The sequence below is a fragment of the Squalius cephalus genome (genome assembly GCF_949319135.1).
Source record: "Squalius cephalus genome assembly, contig: scaffold_37, whole genome shotgun sequence".
Classification (NCBI taxonomy): domain Eukaryota; kingdom Metazoa; phylum Chordata; class Actinopteri; order Cypriniformes; family Leuciscidae; genus Squalius; species Squalius cephalus.
Window position 1 is genome coordinate 1,698,479 of NW_027645811.1, and position 21,138 is coordinate 1,719,616.

At 39.3% G+C, this 21,138-nt stretch overlaps 1 protein-coding gene across 2 annotated transcripts in view; it reads left to right on the forward strand.

Moving 5' to 3' along the window:
* The window catches only part of spint1b (serine peptidase inhibitor, Kunitz type 1 b), a 65,455-nt gene that overhangs the window by 39,812 nt on the left and 4,505 nt on the right, over positions 1–21,138 (forward strand). For both annotated transcript variants that reach the window (XM_079898974.1, XM_079898973.1), the window contains 6 exons: positions 5,475–5,645; positions 10,361–10,399; positions 10,491–10,616; positions 10,697–10,744; positions 14,651–14,821; positions 14,907–14,972. In XM_079898974.1, coding sequence (XP_079755100.1) covers positions 5,475–5,645; positions 10,361–10,399; positions 10,491–10,616; positions 10,697–10,744; positions 14,651–14,821; positions 14,907–14,972 — 621 coding nt within the window. The remainder of the gene's footprint in view (positions 1–5,474; positions 5,646–10,360; positions 10,400–10,490; positions 10,617–10,696; positions 10,745–14,650; positions 14,822–14,906; positions 14,973–21,138) is intronic.

Below are 21,138 nucleotides of genomic sequence, written 5' to 3' on the forward strand. Positions count from 1 at the left end.
AATAATCCTTACGAAAACAATAGGGCTCTTCGCCCTTTCAGGGCTTGGGCCCTAATAAACAATAATCCTACCGAAAACAATAGGGCCTTCGCCCTTTCAGGGCTTGGGCCCTAATAATAAACAATAATCCTACCGAAAACAATAGGGCCTTCGCCCTTTCAGGGCTTGGGCCCTAAATATAGCTGCGAGCAGCGATTACGGGCCCAAGCCAGTGGCACCGCAACCCGGTGCCTTTAGTTACCTAAAGACACCGGGGTGGCGGTACCGCAGGCTTTGGCCCTTCATCGCTGCTTGCAGCTATATTTATATATATATATATATAAGACCAAAAATATTGCTTGACTTACCTTATTCTGATTTTATGATACACTCAATATATTCCACAACAAATCCTTTAAATTTAATGTAAAAATACAAATGAAAGTAAGCAGTGTCTCACGTAACCCTCTCATTAGAATCAAAATGTTTCAACATGTGCGATGTATTTGGATGCTAAACTATTCTTTATTATAGGCTTTGTTCTTCACTCGTGTTCCAATATCGATGGAAAAAATCATCCTCTTCACACGCGCAAAAATGTGCTTGAAACATCACAGTGGAGCGGTGCTTACTGTGAATGTACGAATTGTACTACTGACTATTTAGAGCAGTGTAATTTTTATATGTTAGGTTAACTATTTTATTATTATATTTTATTAAGGCTATAATGAACAGACTGAGATGTCAAGATTGCAATGCTGGAATGTGTGTGTGTGTGTGTGTGTGTGTGTTCATGTTTTTCTATCCCAGTGGGGACTTCAACCTGAATGCACACAGACTCCTGGGGACTCGTGTCACAGTGGGGACCTAAATAGAGGTCCCCATGGGTAAACAAGCTTATAAACCATACAGAATGAGTTTTTTTGGAAATGTAAAAATGCAGAAAGTTTTCTTTGATGGGTAGGTTTAGGAGTAGGGTTGGTGTAAGGAGATAGAATATACAGTTTGTACAGTATAAAAACCATTAAGTCTATGGAGAGTCCCCACAAAGATAGTAAACCATGTGTGTGTGGCGTGGGCGCGATTGAACAGTGGACACATAAAAACATAGTCCGTCATTATACAGGACGACATTCAAACTGCAAAGTTTTAACTTAGATTTGTGTACAGTCGCAATAAAACACAACATTAAACTTTTGTAAAATAATTTCAAGCAATCCACCCCCCGAAAGGCGCTAATTTTAAAATTAAACTAAAATGCTCACGACTGCACGGGCATTCATAACGGTGCGCGTCCACAGAACAGAGTGAACGTTTTTCAGATAATTCCTACTTCCATAGGAATTCATTTGAAACGCTCGCTCAACCACTATCAATGTCAGTGCGGACGAACATATTTTACTTTCCTTTTTAAGTTGGCGATTCGAAAGCCCCCAGCGGTGTCACACGTCGATTAACCGGTGGTAAAATATTCTCACCGTCACATACCTAGTATATTTTTATATAGATACAATAGGCCTACCTGATTTTGAACACAAGAGGGCAGTATAGCCCTATGTATGACTTGACTTTTATGGGACTAAACAGTACAATTGCTATTTTTAAACGTATAAGTAATTCTTAAATTGAAAAAAAAAAAAAGAATAAAATGGGTTTAGTTGTGATATTTGTATACTTTTATATAGAAATAAATGGTGTATAATTACATTTTTAGAAGATGAGGCTTTTAGCGTTTCCTTTTTGTACATTACTTTAGTCCCTCACTATAGCAAAACCGTTTGAGATGTTTAATATCCGTTCACAATTTAGCATCTTTAATGTATTTTCATCATTTTGAAAAAGTTTGGTGTGAATAAAATAAACCAGTTAGGAAGAGTAGCTAAAAACTCAGAGTCTGAAATATCCAAAAAATCCACATTCAAACCAAAATATCTGACTTCCTTTTGCTCTGAGCTAATAACTGTAAATTAGAAAGTTGTCCGGCTCGGTGAGTCCAATATATATTCTGATTTTTGTAACTGTTGGTAAAACTAACCCCCCCACTTTTTTCAAAAGCATGTTGAAAGTGACACACTTCCTGCTGCCAGTTGGTGGCGCTATAACTTTGACTCACAATAGTTACATCCATCTGATCGGCCTCTTACCACGAACAGACTGCTGAAGTTTCATCAAGATCAGTTAATGTATGCAGAAGTTATAACACTTCATGTCTCTCTTTTCTTGCCATAAATTCGTTTCCTCGCCACGGCCAAACCGTTCAAGATATCAAAAATCCGTCTGCAATTTAGCATCCTCAATGTCTTGACTTCATGCACTCTGAGTTTGGTGGGGATGGAATTAAATCTCTAGGAGGAGTAGTTCACATTCCACAGCAAGCGTTTTCCAAACAACCCATAATAGCCGACTTCCTGTTGGGCTGGCGTGAAACTTGACAGAGGGAAAGTTGTTCGGCCCGATGAGATCTATATTTGTACCGAGTTTCATATTAATTCATGCAAGCGTGTTTGATATATGGACCAAGTTTTCAGACCCCGTTCAAGGGGGCGCTGTTGAGCCCCCCTGCCACGCCCGTTTCTGAAACTTTTCACATGTCTACTGGCTAATACGTGTTATGTGTCTGTCGAGTTTCATCCAATTTCAAGCATGCTTAGAGTCTCAAACGCATCCGAAAAGAACATTAAAGTTTGATGCGTTGCCACGGCAACAGTATCTAAGATATCAATAATCCTTTCACAGTTCTACATCTGCCGTGTGTTTACATTATACACATAAAGTTTGAAGTAAATCGGGTAAAAATAAGAGGGTGATTTCAAAGCATTTTGAAAGTGACACACTTCCTGCTGCCAGTTGGTGGCGCTATAACTTTGACTCACAATAGTCACATCAATGTGATCGGCCTCTGACAACGAACACACTGTTGAAGTTTCATCAAGATCAGTTAATTTATGCTGAAGTCAAAACACACTTCCTGTTTCCATTATTCGCCATAAATTAGTTTCCTCGCCACGGCCAAACCGTTTGAGATATTAAAAATCCCCTGCCAATTTTTCATCCTTAATGCCTTGACTTCATTCCCACCGAGTTTGGTGTCGATCATGTGAATTCCCTAGGAGAAGTGTTTCAAATACCAGACCATGCGTTTCCAAACAACCCTTAATAGCTGACTTCCTGTTGGGCTGGCATAAAACTTAGAGCACGAAAGTTGTTCGGCCCGATGAGATCTATATGTCTACCGAGTTTCATATTATTACATGCAAGCGTGTTTGATTTATGGACCAAGTTTTCGGACCCCGTTTCAGGGCTTGGGCCCTAATAATCCTTACGAAAACAATAGGGCCTTCGCCCTTTCAGGGCTTGGGCCCTAAAAATAACAAATAATCCTACCGAAAACAATAGGGCCTTCGCCCTTTCAGGGCTTGGGCCCTAATAATAATATTAATCCTAACGAAAACAATAGGGCCTTCGCCCTTTCAGGGCTTGGGCCCTAATAATAATCCTAACGAAAACAATAGGGCCTTCACCCTTCCAGGGCTTGGGCCCTAATAATAATAACAAATAATCCTAACGAAAACAATAGGGCCTTCGCCCTTTCAGGGCTTGGGCCCTAATAATAATCCTAACGAAAACAATAGGGCCTTCGCCCTTTCAGGGCTTGGGCCCTAATAATAATAAATAATCCTTCCGGAAACAATAGGGCCTTCGCCCTTTCAGGGCTTGGGCCCTAATAATCCTAATGAAAACAATAGGGCCTTCGCCCTTTCAGGGCTTGGGCCCTAATTATTCAGAATGCACATTTGGAAGGAACATATAACATTTTAGCAGGTTGAAGATATGAGATGTGAACGTCATCAGTTTCGAAACGCATACACCAACGTGCTCCCGGTTCCGGTGAAATCATAAAACAAAATGCACACCCTGTGTCCTTGCTCTTGATATACAATCTCTGAACAACTTTGGTTTTAATGAGAAAAATATCTGAACTATTTGAAGGCGAATTCGATTCCAGAACCTCTGGCACGCTTAACAAAAATTCTACCACCCGTCCATTAGATCATACTAATATGAAATGAGGATCTATGTATTTATTCACTGATGTAAATACTCTCAAGACTAACAATTTATGGTATTATAGAAGATGCAAGGATGAAACTATCACATTAAGCATGAGTTCTATGTCAATAAATTAAACTTAATGTGCTATTGAAATTGTTTATAATGTTATTTTTATTTTTCATTTTTTTTACCTAATGAGAGTTTCGTTGTCAATGATCATGGCTCAATTTTGAAATTAAGTGTTGCATTCTTCTCTTGGGCGTTTCATAATTCTGGACTTTTCAGTGTCAATTACATTCTCTTTACCTGTCTAATAATTGTGCAAATCTAAATATAAAGTGGTTTTCACTTTAAGCCACACCTTCCCTCATGAATAATTACATATTGAATGATTATATACAATCTTAAGAGTAATTTTTGGAGAAGTTTAAAGTTTGTAGTTGGGAAAATGGTAGGAAAAATATCAGAATTTCGCCTAATTATGCACACACAGTAGGCCAATACAACTTTTAAAGTCTTTGTGTGAGGAACAGATTGGAATTTGTTTTTCTTCATGTCTGTTGTAGTTCTCAAAACAAATATGGCATCAGTGTTGCAGGCTGGATGTCAATAAGATAAAACGTCTTTAGTTCTTGTCTTTTTACTATATAGCATGATGTCAAACCCGCAGGATATTTTATTGAAGAGCTGCTGCAGATGTAAGATTATGGCCACATTTATGGAAGATGTAAATGTAAAAGCTGAATGCAGATAACGAAAATGCATTTGCAATGTAATTACATGTGATGTACCCTGTGAATCATTTTATACTGTATTACTCTACAAGGTCATTTAAGTGCTGTTGAAGATTTTGGGGATCTTTTCTTGCTCTATGATAAAGACAACACACTTTGATGCTGTGATCTGCTCAACCAAGTTAATCAACAATGTTTTTATTTATCATATTTCATTGATTACTTTTGGATTCTCATTTCTTTCAGTTTGGTTTTGAACTTTTTTCAACATTTATTAATTTCTAATCTTTATTAAAATCCTTAACTGATGGGTTTGTAAAGAACAAAATTCAAAAAATTACAGAAAGCATTTTTAAATATGCCTCAGTTTGTTTTAAAATGAGGAAAAATGTTCAGTTTCCACAACTGAAGGTATAAAAGCTGTCAAATAAATCCAGCTTAAAGTACTATCCCCAAAGAGATTTGTTAATGAAAGGTGTAAACGAGTCTGTTACACTGTTCATAATGTGGGAAATAAGGAGGTGTAAACGAAATTAATTTAAACATTGATTCACAAAATAAAATGCCGCACATGAACGTAAAAGAAACTGTCCATAGAGGGTTTTGAATTGGGCCAGTGGCCACCAACAGCTATTCAGGAAAATTACAAATCTAGTTTGTTTCTGCTTTTCTTATGTCATGACTCTGTTCTATTCCATTTACCACTAGGTAACTGTTTGACCCCTAAAAAGGTGGGACCCTGCAAAGGTGCTTTCCCTCGTTGGCATTACAACGGTGCATCCAGCAAGTGTGAACAGTTCGTCTTTGGAGGGTGTAAGGCAAATAACAACAACTATCTCTCCGAAGAGGAGTGTTTAAATGCCTGTAAAAACATCAAAGGTAATGCGCATCTCATTGTATTGTGGCAGTGTTGCACTATTGGTTTATAGGAATACCTAAATATGAAAACTGTCCTTATTTATTTGTGCTTAAAAGCAGTATGCTGTTTTTTATCTCCCATGGAAACACCTAAAGAGAAATTTGAAGAATCTTCACTTGGTTATTTATGTCACAGGCAGTGGGGGTGGGGGTGGGGGTGGGGGTGGGGTGGGGTGGGGGGGGGGCCAGACAGAGAATGTCTGAGCCACACCCCAGCAGGCCCTTCACTGGACTCAGACAGAGAATGGAGGGTACGCATGACTCACAGCCCCAGCAGGCTCTTCACTGGACTCAGACAGAGAATGGAGGGTACGCATGACTCACAGCCCCAGCAGGCTCCCCACTGGACCCAGACAGAGAATGGAGGGCACGCACGACCCACAGCTCCAGCAGGCCCTTCACTGGACTCAGACAGAGAATGGAGGGTACGCATGACTCACAGCCCCAGCAGGCTCTTCACTGGACTCAGACAGAGAATGGAGGGTACGCATGACTCACAGCCCCAGCAGGCTCCCCACTGGACCCAGACAGAGAATGGAGGGCACGCACGACCCACAGCCCCAGCAGGCCCTTCACTGGACTCAGACAGAGAATGGAGGGCACGCACGACCCACAGCCCCAGCAGGCCCTTCACTGGACTCAGACAGAGAATGGAGGGTACGCATGACTCACAGCCCCAGCAGGCTCTTCACTGGACTCAGACAGAGAATGGAGGGTACGCATGACTCACAGCCCCAGCAGGCTCCCCACTGGACCCAGACAGAGAATGGAGGGCACGCACGACCCACAGCTCCAGCAGGCTCCCCACTGGACCCAGACAGAGAATGGAGGGCACGCACGACCCACAGCTCCAGCAGGCTCCCCACTGGACCCAGACAGAGAATGGAGGGCACGCATGACCCACAGCCCCAGCAGGCTCCCCACTGGACCCACAGGAGGCTGTTCATCTGGAACTGCAGATGCAGACCAAACAACCCGAAACCGCCAAAGCACCCGTGCACACACTTCAACCCTCCCAATGCAAACACCCCAAGAACAGGACACCTCAAAACAGCAAACTCACCGTGACCAAGGCAATCGAACAGCGTCCAAGCAAACATCTCCCTGAAGTTGAGCTGGGCTGGCTAGCTGCTGTGTTGAAAGAAGAAAAGCAGCACAACAGCAGGGCAGCAGAGCAGCAGAACAGTAGAGCAGCAGAACAGTAGAACAGTACAGCAGTCGGGCCGAGGGAATCCCTTTTCAACCGGCAGAGAAAACAGGATATGAGCAAAGCTCACCATACCGCACAGGTCAGGGGAGTCACAGGCAGTCACACATCCCATCACATTGAACCACGAAGCAGGCACACACGCCTCTCAACCCGACAATCGGGGCCGTGTCCACGTGACGGCGGCAGCCGTAGTGATCGTGAATTCCAATTCCGTCAGAATGCTGGTTTCGTTTCAGATCCCCGTCGGTTTCGCGTTACAAACGCGCTCGATCAAATCGTCGGCCGAGCGCCCCTTCCTGGGCGCCGGTCTCTCCCCGTGTCTGCTGCACTCATCGGCCGAGCGCCCCTCCCTGGGGCGCCGGTCTCTCCCTCGCCTCTGCCCCGTTCTCCCCCGCATCTGCTCTCCTTGAACTGTCGGCAACAATTAACATATAAAGCATTCCCGCCACACATGCGGGCCAATCGCCAGCATAGATTCTTCCCGCCGAACACCTGAAGCTGATTTTTCTATTAGATCGCTAGATTGTCACTGTTTACATCCAGACACAGGAAACAGCCATTTTGCTGGGTGTTACATTAAAAACATTCCCCGAGTGAAACCCATTCCCTGGCGTGTGCGTTCCTCCCCCACTGAACATAGTCACCCCGTGACATCCTCCCCCACTATTGAGTTCTAGTCCCTAGAACACGGATGAAGAAACCCAGTCTCTGGAATGGCACAGTGGGGCTAGCGGGTCGTTGCTACAACACAAGAGAGGCAGCATTAATACAGTAGAGCGGCAGAACAGTAATACACCCCCAGTATGGAAGCCCAGCCACCCAGCCACCCCTGACGGCTTTTTCACAAATGAAAAAAAAAAAATCGTTTGGTCTTAACAGAATATTACAGAATATGAGTGCAAAATGAGGGTGGGTTTTGGTTCAGCTACTCTACAGTATATGGCCATGCAGACATTTTAGAGTATTATATGCTTGCAACTTTGTTTGCTCCAGGTCCTTTTCTGTTCCAAAGTGATATTGCCCCTGTGCACAAAGTGGGTTCTTAAAGAAATAGTTTAGTGACTTTGGAGAAGTCATCACTTTGACTGGCCCCTTAACTGAAGCCTTCCAGAACACCTTTGTGATGAATTAGAGGAGCGGCAACCTCCAAGCCTTACCTCACTGATGCTTGTGTCTTGCACAGTTAAAGAGATTCATCACCCCAACATGAACATTTTCTCATCATTTATTCGCTTTCATGCTGTCCCAAATGTATATAAGAGATTTTTAGAAAAATAATCCATCTCTACCCAAGTGGATGGGTACCTCAAAGCTGATACCTCAAAAACCATGCAAAAAGAAACTGAACCCCAGTTGATGAATCAATGTCTTATGAAGCAAAACGATAGCTGTGTGTGTGAGAAAAATACTAATATTTTTAAACTATCACTTTGGGGGAGACCTGATCTGGCCACTGGATGGTGTTGGCTCTGGACACACACACACACACACACACACATTTTAATTTGCCTCTCCTCTGTTACCGCTATGGTCCGGGTGCACACAAGACCATAGCACTTGTTCATTCAAACTCAACGTACGCATCGCCCACGCTACAATAAACTCACATCGCATACACATTCAAGTATAATTACCAGTTGGTTGATATATGTTGAGTGATTCCAGATGCTGAGGAGATTGTTGGTATCTAGGGCTAGCGCTCCATCTCGTCTCCGCAATAATGGCGCCATCCGGGATGGATGTGTTGTGTGATGTGGGAAATGTTGTTAGGTTTGTTAATTTCTTGTTGGAAGTCTCAGAAGTGAAGACCAGGAGACTTGGATGTATCTACAACTGGATTCTTTACTGAGAAAGTGTTGTTGGTGGCTGCAGTCATCAAGTCCAACTAAGGCAGGCATGCATTGTATTGGGCTTATGAGATATAAGTACTGCCCACTAAATGCCTATAAAATTTCACCTTAGATTTCCAAAGTGATGTTATGTAAGGAGGTAGGATCCGCAGATCTTAAACCTATTCTTATAATACAATCTAATACAAATTTAAACCTTCTTAAGTCCATTCTATAAGCTATCAGTCAACATAAATCCAATCTTCCAGTCATGTAACTTGAAAAAGTTACAGGCACATATCACTTATTCTGTGTCGTGTCCTAGATTTACGTAAGTGTAATAGTTCTGGTTTAATGACGAGGAGAGGGGCTGCTTCAGAATAGCAAGCAGTAGAAGCTGATTAACATTGTTAATTTCTCTAAAGTTCTTTTAGTTTTTTTCTACACTATTGTGGTAAACCTGGACATTGGATGATAATGACAACTGCCCTCTCTTTAAAGGACATAGGACATTTTAAAGGGGTCCTCTTATGCCCTTTTACTAAGTCTTGATTTTGTTTTGGGGGTGTACTATGTTTTCATGCTTGATTTTTTTTCTTATACATGATTATATATATTATGTTATCCACCATTTATTTGTGATATTTGGCAGAAAACTAAGGTAATACAAACCGTAATCGATCACAAAACCATGGTTAATTTTCCCAAGGAGCGGGGAACCATCTTACAAAAGCGAGAGCTTACAAAAGCAACAGAAAACAAGCTGTTCTCCTTAAAATGTGCAGCGTGCACAGATAAATGTTGGGGTTGCAATTAGTGTTGTCAAAAGTACCAAGTCGGTACTGAAATTTTTAAAATGTGATGCTTTGAGCGCTGTTGAGCAGAATAATAAACACCTCTGACTTGCCAATGTGCTCAAGCGCTCATCGGATATGTCTGTGATTGGCCACAATGATCAACGCACAGGAGAGTTCCAGAGCACACGGAAGTGTGTGCAAGTTTTTTAAGAAACGGGAGTGGGAGCTTTTGAAAGCACAAGCAGCCGTCTATCGGCAGACCGGGCCTGCTTTCAAACACTCCCATCTGTATCTGTGTAAGTGATCAGTGTAGCCAATCACAGACATATTTGATGAGCGCGTGAGTACAATGGACAATCAGAGGTGTTTATGATTCTGCTCAACAGCGCTCAAAGCATTTTTCACATTTTTAAAATTTCAAACTTGGTACACTCTTTTGGTCTTTCCAAGCTGAGACATGGATGCAGAGATTTGCCTCCATTTCTACACCAGCACATCAGTGAGGTCAGGCACTGACGCTGGGTAAATGGCCCTGTTGGGGTACGGGTCTATGACTTCTGCAGGCCTGGCAAGTTTATCCACACAAAATATCAGTATGGATCTCGCTTTGTGTTCAGGGGCATCTTCTGTCTGGAATAGACAAACTGCTGCAACAATGTTGAAAGGACACCTTTTTCTTGAATGCCATTGTATGGTGTGACATTAGGATTTGTCCTCACATAAATCATTAGATTATCATGTGTATTCCTTTAATCCTTTAAGACATTTCCTTTCATTAAATACTCAATCTCTCATGGCCCATCAGAAAGTAATGCCTTCTCAAATGTTGTCTGTCTGCAGAAATCCCTGGTGGAGATACGAGAATGGGGGCTAAGGAAGGTATGTTTGCTTTCGATCTCCCCTCTGCCAAAAACTTCCCCCAGAGTATGTTGCTCGTCTCAGTCTGTGTTTTTGTCTGTGTGTGATACAGACTGTTCTCCTTCATGTGGAGAAGAGCAGTTTAAATGCTCCAACGGCTGCTGTGTGAAGAAAGAGTTTGAGTGTGATGGACTGCAGCAATGCAGCGACGGTTCTGATGAGAACAACTGTGAGCAATGTGAGACTCGGCACCATAACCACACACACACACCTCATGACATGTACTCCATTTCTAAATGTACTTCTTTTACTTTTTAGTGAATAAAAGCCTGAGTCGACTTCTTAAGATTGGGGTGAATAAAAAAGGTGAGTTTTATGTAGTGCTGAGAAATTGTAATTGTATTGCCATGACACACCAAGCCAATGGTGGGCCATCAATGAGCGTCTGTCAGGTTAGTTTTGCCCAGTTGAGCTTGTTGAATCGGTGTCAGTGAGAGAGAGAACTCTGATTGGCTGTGCAGACGGCACAGACAGAAGGCTGTTATAATTCTACGTCATTTTACCTGAGCATTCCGATATGCAAATATTTCCATAAAATGAGCTGCCTGGGATGAAGAAGGTGATTTAGCATGATTGATATTCAAAATGATAAGCAAGTGCTGCTTTGTTTATTGTGTTGTCCTAGTTTGGGTTTCTCTTTTTGAATGAAGAATGTAGACTATTGATACCAGCTGATATAAACAGTTATTCCATTACATACAATACAGTGGTGTGAAAAAGTGTTTGCCCCCTTGGTAAATATGATCAAATATGGCTGTAAAAAATAAATCTGCATTTTTAATCCCTTTGATATTTTATTTTAAAAATGTGCAAAAATCTAACCTTTCATTGAAGTAAAATAATTGAAAGTGGGGGGAAAATCACATTATGAAATAAATGTTTTTCTCCAAAACACGTTGGGAAAAAATGTTTGCCCCCTTTTATTAAATACTTTTTGCAACCTCTTTTTTTCCAAGATAACAGCTCTGAGTTTTCTCCTATAATTCTATATAATTCCTATAAAGGCACTTTTTTATTAGCCTGGTAATACCAGACTCTGCTACTTCACTTTGCTTCGTAGACAGAGTCTGGAATGGCATAACAGAGAAGTGTTTTCTCTCTTGCTAGGGGGCGCTTGTCTGAAGTTTAAAATCATTGGTTACCCGTAAGCCAATCACATAACGTTTGGTTATGGCGTGTGTTATGCGCATGCTCGGCCGCATTTAACTTTCACTGTAAACACATGTATGATGCGAAAACAAAACCATCGAGCGAAATACCGGAGTGAACATGGCTGTGAACGACTTTTGCAGGTTAAGTTAAGTAAATCTACGCATCCACGGTACAATCAGCGTGTACGTCACGGCTCTCAGCCCGCCCTCTGTTCGTTGATTGGCCCGGCTGTTTCCAGACCGGTGGCAAACAGAAAGCTCTGAAGCTGTCTCAGACTAAGTACAGAAGCGAAATGAAATTGAGCGGAAGTACGAAGTCTGACGTAGTCAGGCTACTTTTTTATCCCTGTGTGCACCAAACCCATATTAAGTGTTTGCTGCCAAAAAAGCTAATGTTTTTGTTTCATCTGACCATAGAACATTTGAAAAGTAACTGACACTACTGGAACTTCAAACGGGATGGGTTCTATGGTCAAATGAAACAAAAACATTAGCTTTTTTTGACAGCAAACACTTAAGATGGGTTTGGTGCACACAGGGTTAAAAAAATGCCCCATGTGTAAAATTAAATACTCTGCTGTATCTTTAATGCTGTGGGCCTAATTTTCTCCCAGATGTCCTGGAAATCTTGTTCAGATACATGGCATCACGGATTCGATCAAATACCAACAGATAAAAAATTTAAACCTGACAGCCTGTTCTAGAAGTCTTATAACGGAGAACAGGATGGAGAGATTCTGTATGGAGGAATGGTCTCTGATCTTTTGTCAGGTGTTCTCCAAACTCATCAGGCATTATAGGAGAAAACTCAGAGCTGTTATCTTGGAAAAAAAGAGGTTGCAAAAAGTATTTAATAAAAGGGGGCAAACATTTTTTCCCAACGTGTTTTGGAGAAAAACATTTATTTCATAATGTGATTTTTCCCCCCCACTTTCAATTATTTTACTTCAATGAAAGGTTAGATTTTTGCACATTTTTTAAATAAAATATCAAAAGGATTAAAAATGCAGATTTATTTTTTACAGCCACATTTGATCATATTTACCAAGGGGTCAAACACTTTTTCACACCACTGTACATGCTAGTTGTCAGTTGCCTGTAGTCTTTGCGGTGTGTTGAAGCACAGACTCAGCCGACTTGAGATGACGACACAGTCGGCTTTCCTCTCCACTAGTTCTTTGACTTCGGCTTGTCACAGCCTTTACACACCGGCAGCCTTATTAGGTCATTAAAGGTGCAATAGGTGATTCTCTACAGAAACATTTTGTTGTGCTGGTTGAAAGTCTCCTCATATCCTAATAGCAATCACTGTTAAGCGTCTAAATGTGTTTTTATAAATATATATCGCCTGTGGAAGACTTAGGACCATAAAGTGTTCGTACAATCATTGCATTTGTTCCGAAGGAAATAACGTGTTCCCTGACAGTCAGTGTGTGTTTTCACACCACTGTGCAGCCTGTTCACACAGACATCATACGTCATCAGTGTGTGTCACCTACACTGTGCTGACAGAGCGAGAATGGCAGTCAAGCGTTATTGTGGTACTGTGTTACTCACTGAACTGTAAAGTTTTCTCACCGTTGAATGACACATGATGTAATCCAATAACGTTGTCTCTGGTCGTCTCTCTTCTGGTCTGTGTGTGTTCATGTGTTTTGGAGGAGACGAGGCTTTGGACGGCGATTTGCAGTAAAGGCGGGATCGTATGCTTCAATGCTAGCAGGCTAAAGTTAGCATTTCCCAGATCACCTATTACAACTTTAAAGGGGGGGTACAATGGTGTTTCATGTATTCAGAGTTGTTTAAAGTGTTAAAGAGATGGATTCTCATGCTTAACATGGCCAAAGTTTTTTAAAAATATTTTGGATGAATAACGGATAATTTCTGTGCCGAAAATCTTACTTCCGGGTTGGTACAAGTTTCGGCTGTTTTTTTTTCGACCGTGGATCTAATGACGTAGACCAGAGTGGAACTCCTTATATGAGCATTTCTCCCGGAAAAGCGCGGCCGCGCACACGTCGACCAGAGGAGAGCGAGACCGCGCACATCAACGCGCTTCAACAGGAAATCATCGGCATCGCTGCATAGTGTCTCCAAAGTGTGTTTTTGGATGTGAGGGAAAGCTTACCAAAGAACCCAGCGTTAGGAACAGTGGATGCAGAAACGAGTTGTGTAGACAGTTTGTTCCCTGCATTTCGACGATGAATGTTTTATAAACAAAGCCCAGATCGACGGATTCTCTCTATGGCTCTGGCTTCGCCCACACGGCCCGCCTCCAGACGCTCGTTTTTTTCCGGAAAGACTCGGTACAGCCTATCTTTCTTTTATAAATATAATAAAACTAAAGACTTTTTGGAGATATGAAGGATGCAATACTACTCTATAGGTACTCAAGATTAACAGGAGATTGAGTGAAAATGAGCATTTCACCCCCCCTTTAATGAAAAATTCACTCCAAAATTTAAACCACCATACTAACTCCCGCTCATGTCATTTGGAAACTTTTATGATTTTTCTTTTATAAAAATCATAAAAATCATAAGAAGAAATTTAGTGGAATCTCCTGGCTATTCTTGTCTATATATATATATATATATATATATATTTAAAAAAAAGCTGTCAAGCTGCAATATAGGCAAAAACACCGAAAGTCAAGATAAAAAAGATAGTCCATACAGCAAGGCTTTTGGAGCCATTTGATTTAATGGACCAAATTTTCCTCTCCACATTTGCCTATTTTATGAAGTAGTGCCTTTAGTTTACATGCATTGCGCAAAAGTTTGATGTCAAGAATGCTCAAAGCTATTAATTCTCTCACATCACAACTCATGACAGCATTTTGATGATGTGGAAGGGCTGATGAGATATGAGAGCTATTGCATAGTGGAATTTTGGGTGGACGATGCCTTTATTTTTTCATTATTATCGATCTTAGATGTTTTCATTTATCAACAGTTAGTTTTATATTTTTGTTATCCCACCAACAGTTTGAAACGGATTGCTTATTTCTTAATAATCTTTCATTCTCTGCTAATCCTGTTCTCCTATTGTGATGGAACAGCCCACTGCACAGATCCTCCTGAAACGGGCCCATGTCGAGCCCATTTTACTCGCTGGTACTATGACCCTCTCAACAAAAAGTGTCATCACTTCATCTTTGGTGGCTGTGATGGCAATGAGAACAACTTTGAAACAACAGACAAATGCATGAGCAACTGCTCAGGTGTCACAGGTATGAAGAGTGCTCAAGTCTGATATAGTAGTGATGATGGCTGAAGTATGGATTTGATGTATATTTCTGATGTCTGTCTTTGTAGAAAAAGAAGTGTTTGCAAGAGGAATGTTTGCAAGAGTTGATGAGGACCTAGGGGAAAGCCAGTCAGGTAACATCTAATCATCTTATTTACATACAGTACATATTCTTTTATATTTTCCTATATATAGCTTAAAATAATACTCTTGTGCCTCATTGCTTTTTTAATGTATTAAGCATGAATCTTTTTTTTTTTTGGTTTATACTTAAAACCTAAATCAAAATATTTTCCTACGTCTTGTCATAATAATGAATTACAACATACGTTATGAATACCTTTTATAATGCATTATACATCAAGCCTTCAAGTAAAACGTTACCCAATTTTGCTTCTTGCATTCATTTTGTAAATGTATCTTGTTTTAAGGATATTAATATATTTTGCTAGGAAGTGTAGTGGATTTTTCCCTAAACCTAAACCTATCTGGGGCGTCTGCACTCGACACCCAACTGATCTTAATATCTCTGGCGTCTTCACTCGACACCAATACCTTAAACTGGGGCGTCTACTAATCGACACCCAATACCTTTATACTCTAGCTCTTGCCTCTTCAGTCGACAACTAGCCGAGTTTCTAACTAACTTGCTTCCCTAAACTAGCTTCCTGCGCAGGAATAAATTGACAAACAGACCTGCAAATGTCCTTTAAATGCTTTAATCACGGCCAGGAGATCTTCCCGAGCAGTTCTCAGGGAATCTCTCCCAAGAAGCAAGGCCGGAGGATCTCAGACAAATTCCATTGAGAATCCCACCGAAAAATACATATACAACAGTTTTTATAGTATAGAGTTATGGCATAAATGTCAGGCTGCATTACATAATTTCCCCACTATTTGATTGGTTCTTCATATGCAAACCCCTCTGTTACTAGGTAAAGCAAACTCTGATCTTGTGATTACTTCATCTGTTAATCACAAGATTCTAACAGACTGTCTAGTTTCATTTCCCAAAACTATGTTATTTTTACACACATACTCAAAATCACAAGTTTTCCATTGATTTCGTACAATACATCATGTTCCCATGTTAGATGTTAAATAAGGTTAGATGTTAGAAACATGGTTAGTTTAACATAGAGTTTAAAATTTCTATGACAGCTCCCCTCTCTGGTCGTAATCATACACGACCAAATATTAAATTAAATTCTTCTAATCAATTTTCCATACCTGCATGATTTACCTGCAATCTAATTTACCTTTACCAAATCATCCCATTATAAGTCAGTGACTTTAATACCACCTGATATCTCTAATCATACCATGTTCCATCTTTTACTTTATAATACCTGTCAAATATTCCTTCAATCAGCATCCTAAGTTGTAATTAAAATACCACCTTTTCCCAATGTTACCACATACACATACCATCTTCTCATCTTCTTCATCTCCTTCATCTTCTTCCCAACATTCTATCTTTAGTAAAAACTAAACATACCATAGTACATTGCCTTTATAACTTTAGTAGACCTTGAGTCAAGTTCAAGTATCATCTTTCTCTGGATTTTCGAATCACATTGATCTATTAGGCCTTTAACAGGCTGATATTGCTGATTAACCATTTTTCTTAACCTTATTTTGCTAGCTTTTAATTCAAGCAGGCGATTGTTTTACTTAGTAAGATCTATTTAAGGATCTGTGTAATAAAATCTAACCAAAAAAGTTCTAAATTTTTTTTATTTTTATCCTTTAACACAAATTGTATTGTGTTGTTTCAAACAATGTCATTACTTTAAAATTAATCCAGCTCTTGCCATGGGAATAGCCTTAGCTACTGATATGCTATTTAATCATTAATTATTTATCTTCCTACCATCCTATTTTTCAGAATTAACTGATGGACATAACATGTCCTTGCCTCTATTTGTTGGCAATGCGGAATAGTTCATAATGGATCGATTGATCCAGATCATAACTTCATTCTGAATTGAGAAAGCTTTTTAGAATTTTGCTTTATGAGCAAATATTCTATTTCACTGAAATGTCTTAACTGTTTAGATTCATTTCAATTTAAATGTTTGTGTCATATTTCTCTTGGTCTAGGTTTTAACTTTGTGCCCCCTACATCATTTATTTTATTTTTTTTTTATTTTTTTTTTTTACACGTTGAAGACCTTTCTCAACAAAACGAGTCCATGTTTCATTTCTGGAAGCCGGGCTAAATAAGCAAGCACTGTTACTGTATTCCTAGATAGACTAGACCCGCAGTCACCTCTCAGATATCAGATACAGACATTAGACAATACATGAAAGGAACATTTAAATAATCACTCTGGTAACTTCTTTAACTTATAATAATTCAGAAATTAAATATGTTTCCCAAAATCAATCTCCTTTTGAAAGTTTTTCTTTTGCTATTTTAACAAATGGAAACACCTAAAAAATATTTAATGTAGTCATTAATTAATCGCTATAGAAGTTTACCCAATTATCTCTCCGGCAAAGTAACTTATCCTCTCTTATTAGAGAAAAACTATTACTCTTTTTTTTTTTTCATCTATGATATCTGAATTAGGGTTCTAAAAACCCTCAAGTTTCTTCAAAAATAGTCCCTAGATTATTTATTATCTTTACAGTAATGTACCTATTTAGAGTCCCTATACTCTACAGAATTAAGAGATTTTCCTCTTCTCAATTTACGTGTACCTGAAATATTTTCAAATTCATCAGTAATTGTTCAAATCATGAGATCTAAATCAATTCTCAGTCCTACAATATAGTTTGATTGAACCAAATAAAACATCAATAAACATCACACAAAATTAATTATTATGCTAAGAACCTTAGTTTAGCTTAAACCATCAGTTGGTCCACATCTTCCTCCAGATGTGTTGATCATCTCGTTGCCCCATGGACGTTCCATCTTCACCAGGGTGACTCTTTGCGAACCGTTGCAATGGGCTTTCCCTTGTTGGCAAGGGAGGAACGTTACTAGCATATCCTTGATCCCCCACTTGACGCTGTGCGTTGTCGTTGGTGTCGGCGTTTGTGTTGACGTTGGTGTGTGGGGTTGTTGAGGGCAGGTTGGTGTATTTTAAGTCGAGATGCTTGGACGGAGGTGTCACCGCACCCCAGATGGGACCTTGTTTGTGGAGTGAACCACAAGAACAACCTGTGAATGGAGACCTTAAGTATTTTTGTTAGTGACACACATGTATCATGTCGCCAGACTCATCTGCTTGTCTGGCCGGTCGTCCTTTTTTGATGAGACCTGTAAAATTTCATGTTAAACAGTAACAAGACAATATTTTATACATTTGGAACAGAATCAGTTCTGTTCGATGAGATCCATCATGACATCTTGTAAAAGGAAAAAGTTAAATATGGGGTGGACAGGGCAAGCTTGCTTGCTCTCTGCCTTTCCAAAGTTATACGCTGCAGCGTGTGTGGCATTGTTTATTTCTGCCATAACAATAAACCCAGCTCAGGATAGTTAGCCAAAATCATCCATGGCCGTTATTTTGTTGGGTATATTTTAATCTGTGGGGATATTTTAACCTGTGGGGTCATATTTGACCATGTGTGTCATATTTTACCATGTGGGTCATATTTTAACCTGTGTGCCCACTTTATAGATTTAGATACAGCTTCTTTGATTGACATCATTTATTTGTCTCTGAACACCATATTTCACACACTCACTTTCACACACTTTCACACACCCCTCTCTGGCCAGAGATTCATACATTCTTGTCTGCCATAGCAGTTTATGAACTGAATGGGGAACATATATATTTATTAGGAGTGGAATACCACCAAATCTGAACGGTAACAAAGTTCGACGACGACAGAAACTACTGAACGTTGACACACTGTGGCATTCCCCTTGCGACAGTGTCTAAACGTTAGTATATCAATTTTCAATTGTCCAATGCAGTCGCCATGTTTTTGAGTTTAACACAGTGAACGTAAACCTAACTTTTCAAAAATCAAATAGATTAAACACTTTTAAAATAATGATCGTATAGACCTACAATTGCAGTTGAGAGAATCCATTTTAATTTCTCAAATGCAATTTGTCATTCTTTGCACAATTTCAATTTTCCAACTTTTTTTTTTTTTTTTGCTTATAAGCTATTTAAAAGAAGATTTGGAAATTTTCACACAACCTTTGATCAATGGACAAAAAGAAAATAACATTTCTATCTCGTACCCCTGGTGATGACAGCATGTTATTTCAAAAGTTTAGAATTAGAAAACATTGTTTCTATTGAATCTAGAAAATTACCTTTAAATGAAATGGAGTGACCAATATTTTTGCTTTTCTAACCATAGACGCCTTGTGACCTATATTGTATGTTTTCTTTTCCATAGAATTTTGCAATGTCAATAACCTATTAATGCTTTTTACCAACTCTCACTGCCATATCCAGCCTCAGTTTTAACTGAATGTTAACTTCCGCTATTTAATTTCCTGCTGTAGGGCTGTTACTGACTGGTACCTATTGAAAGCAGATTCAAAGAGTTAGTTTAAACAGAGAAGAATATGAAGAATTGCTGAAACCAGTGGATAATCAAAAACAATCAAGTTAAATAATAACTAAATTTGAAACGGTCTCTGTAGTGATCATTGAAAATGCAGCACCTAGCCTACAAGGCTGATTGTCTTTCTGTGTGGCTTGTCATTCAGTTGACTTCAGGCTGATACATTGGATCGTCAGGCTGTTGGCACTCTCCTCGGTCTGGCTTTTGATCTATCCTGCCACAAAATGTCATAATGCATGGCAAAATTGTCTTTAGGAAAAGTCTCAAGTGAATTGTCACCTTTGCAGGCTGAATCAGTCTCCCCATGCTGACCCCTCTCAGAAGTGTCAACTTCCTCTTTCAGGAGGGTGGCTGCAGGCCCCACTTCCTCTTTTATTTTCTGCAGTCATCCCACTTTTCAAGGCAGCTGTCTGAAATCTTGAACACTCAGAGAACCGCAAAAATCTAATTAAACAGCTTAATTTCCAAAAGTCTATTCTGGTTTACAACACAGCAATTCTTCAATTTATTAAAAAGCTTAGTCCTTCATTGCGGAAAAAAACAAGCACTTCTTCTTTGCAAAGACGCAGGAAAAAGCAGAAAAACTCCTCGAATTATAATAGTGTATAATGTAAACGAAAAGAATTCTTTGTCTTTTCTTTTTTACAAGAAACCAAAATAAAATGACTCTAAGATGTCTGTTATGTGCTTGTTCAAATCACAATTTATATTTAAAGTTGGTCACCCAATCTCATTCTCATTCTATGCACAATGCACAAAAATGATCTTAGTTAAACATAAACCATTGACTCTTAGAATCTCTGCAATGGATCAGTTTTTCACACTGTCTCCCACAAGGGATAACGGGATACAAATTCTAGACACCTTCATATAGAAAGTATAATATTTAGACACGTGCATTTAATATCTTATTATTTATTCATCACTTTAAGTGATTGCCTAAATTCAAAAGCAGTGAATTGCTTAAATTCTATTGCTCAGTTTTATATATATCATCTACATAAATACATCAAAGTCTAACTCTAAAAGTTTCTTCATTACTCAAAATTTCCTAATTATCACAGAATGCATATTCCTATTATTATGATTTATAATTTTAACAATTTCTGCATTTTTTTAAAAATTGATTTCAAAATGTAAAAATTCATAAATCTCAGGATAACAATATTGATCTATTTATCTTGTTTCCACATTTCTTTCTTTATCTTTCTTTATTAACCTTTCTTTATCTAATTCAATCAAAATCAAAGTCTTTTTCAAACAAAACTTCAAACAAAAAGCAAGTTTCATTACTACAGCATCTCAGGGTATTTTCCCTCCCAAATCTGGTTTCCAGCATGACTAGTTGCTATTTGCAGAACAAAGTTCCATTGACAGCTTTCTGGGCGCACTCTCAAACACAACAAATAAAATACTCAACATATACTAATTTGGTTGAATTTAACCATAATCATTCATTGCCCTTAATAGACGAGGTAAAAACATTTCTTAAATCACTTAAATCTGATTACCAGTTTTCTTCAAAATTTTTCTTAACAGAAAAGCCTATTTTTAATTAAACCTTTTAATTAATTTAGAAGCATTTATTTTAAAGTAAAAGTGCTGAGGCCTGTTTGTCCTACACTCTAAAAACTGCTGGGTTAAAAAATAACCCAACCTTAACCACACCGCTGGGTCACTATTGGACAGAACACGCGCTGGGTTGGTCTGACCCAAGTGCTGGGTTTTTGCCATTTGACCCATATTTCTGGGTCA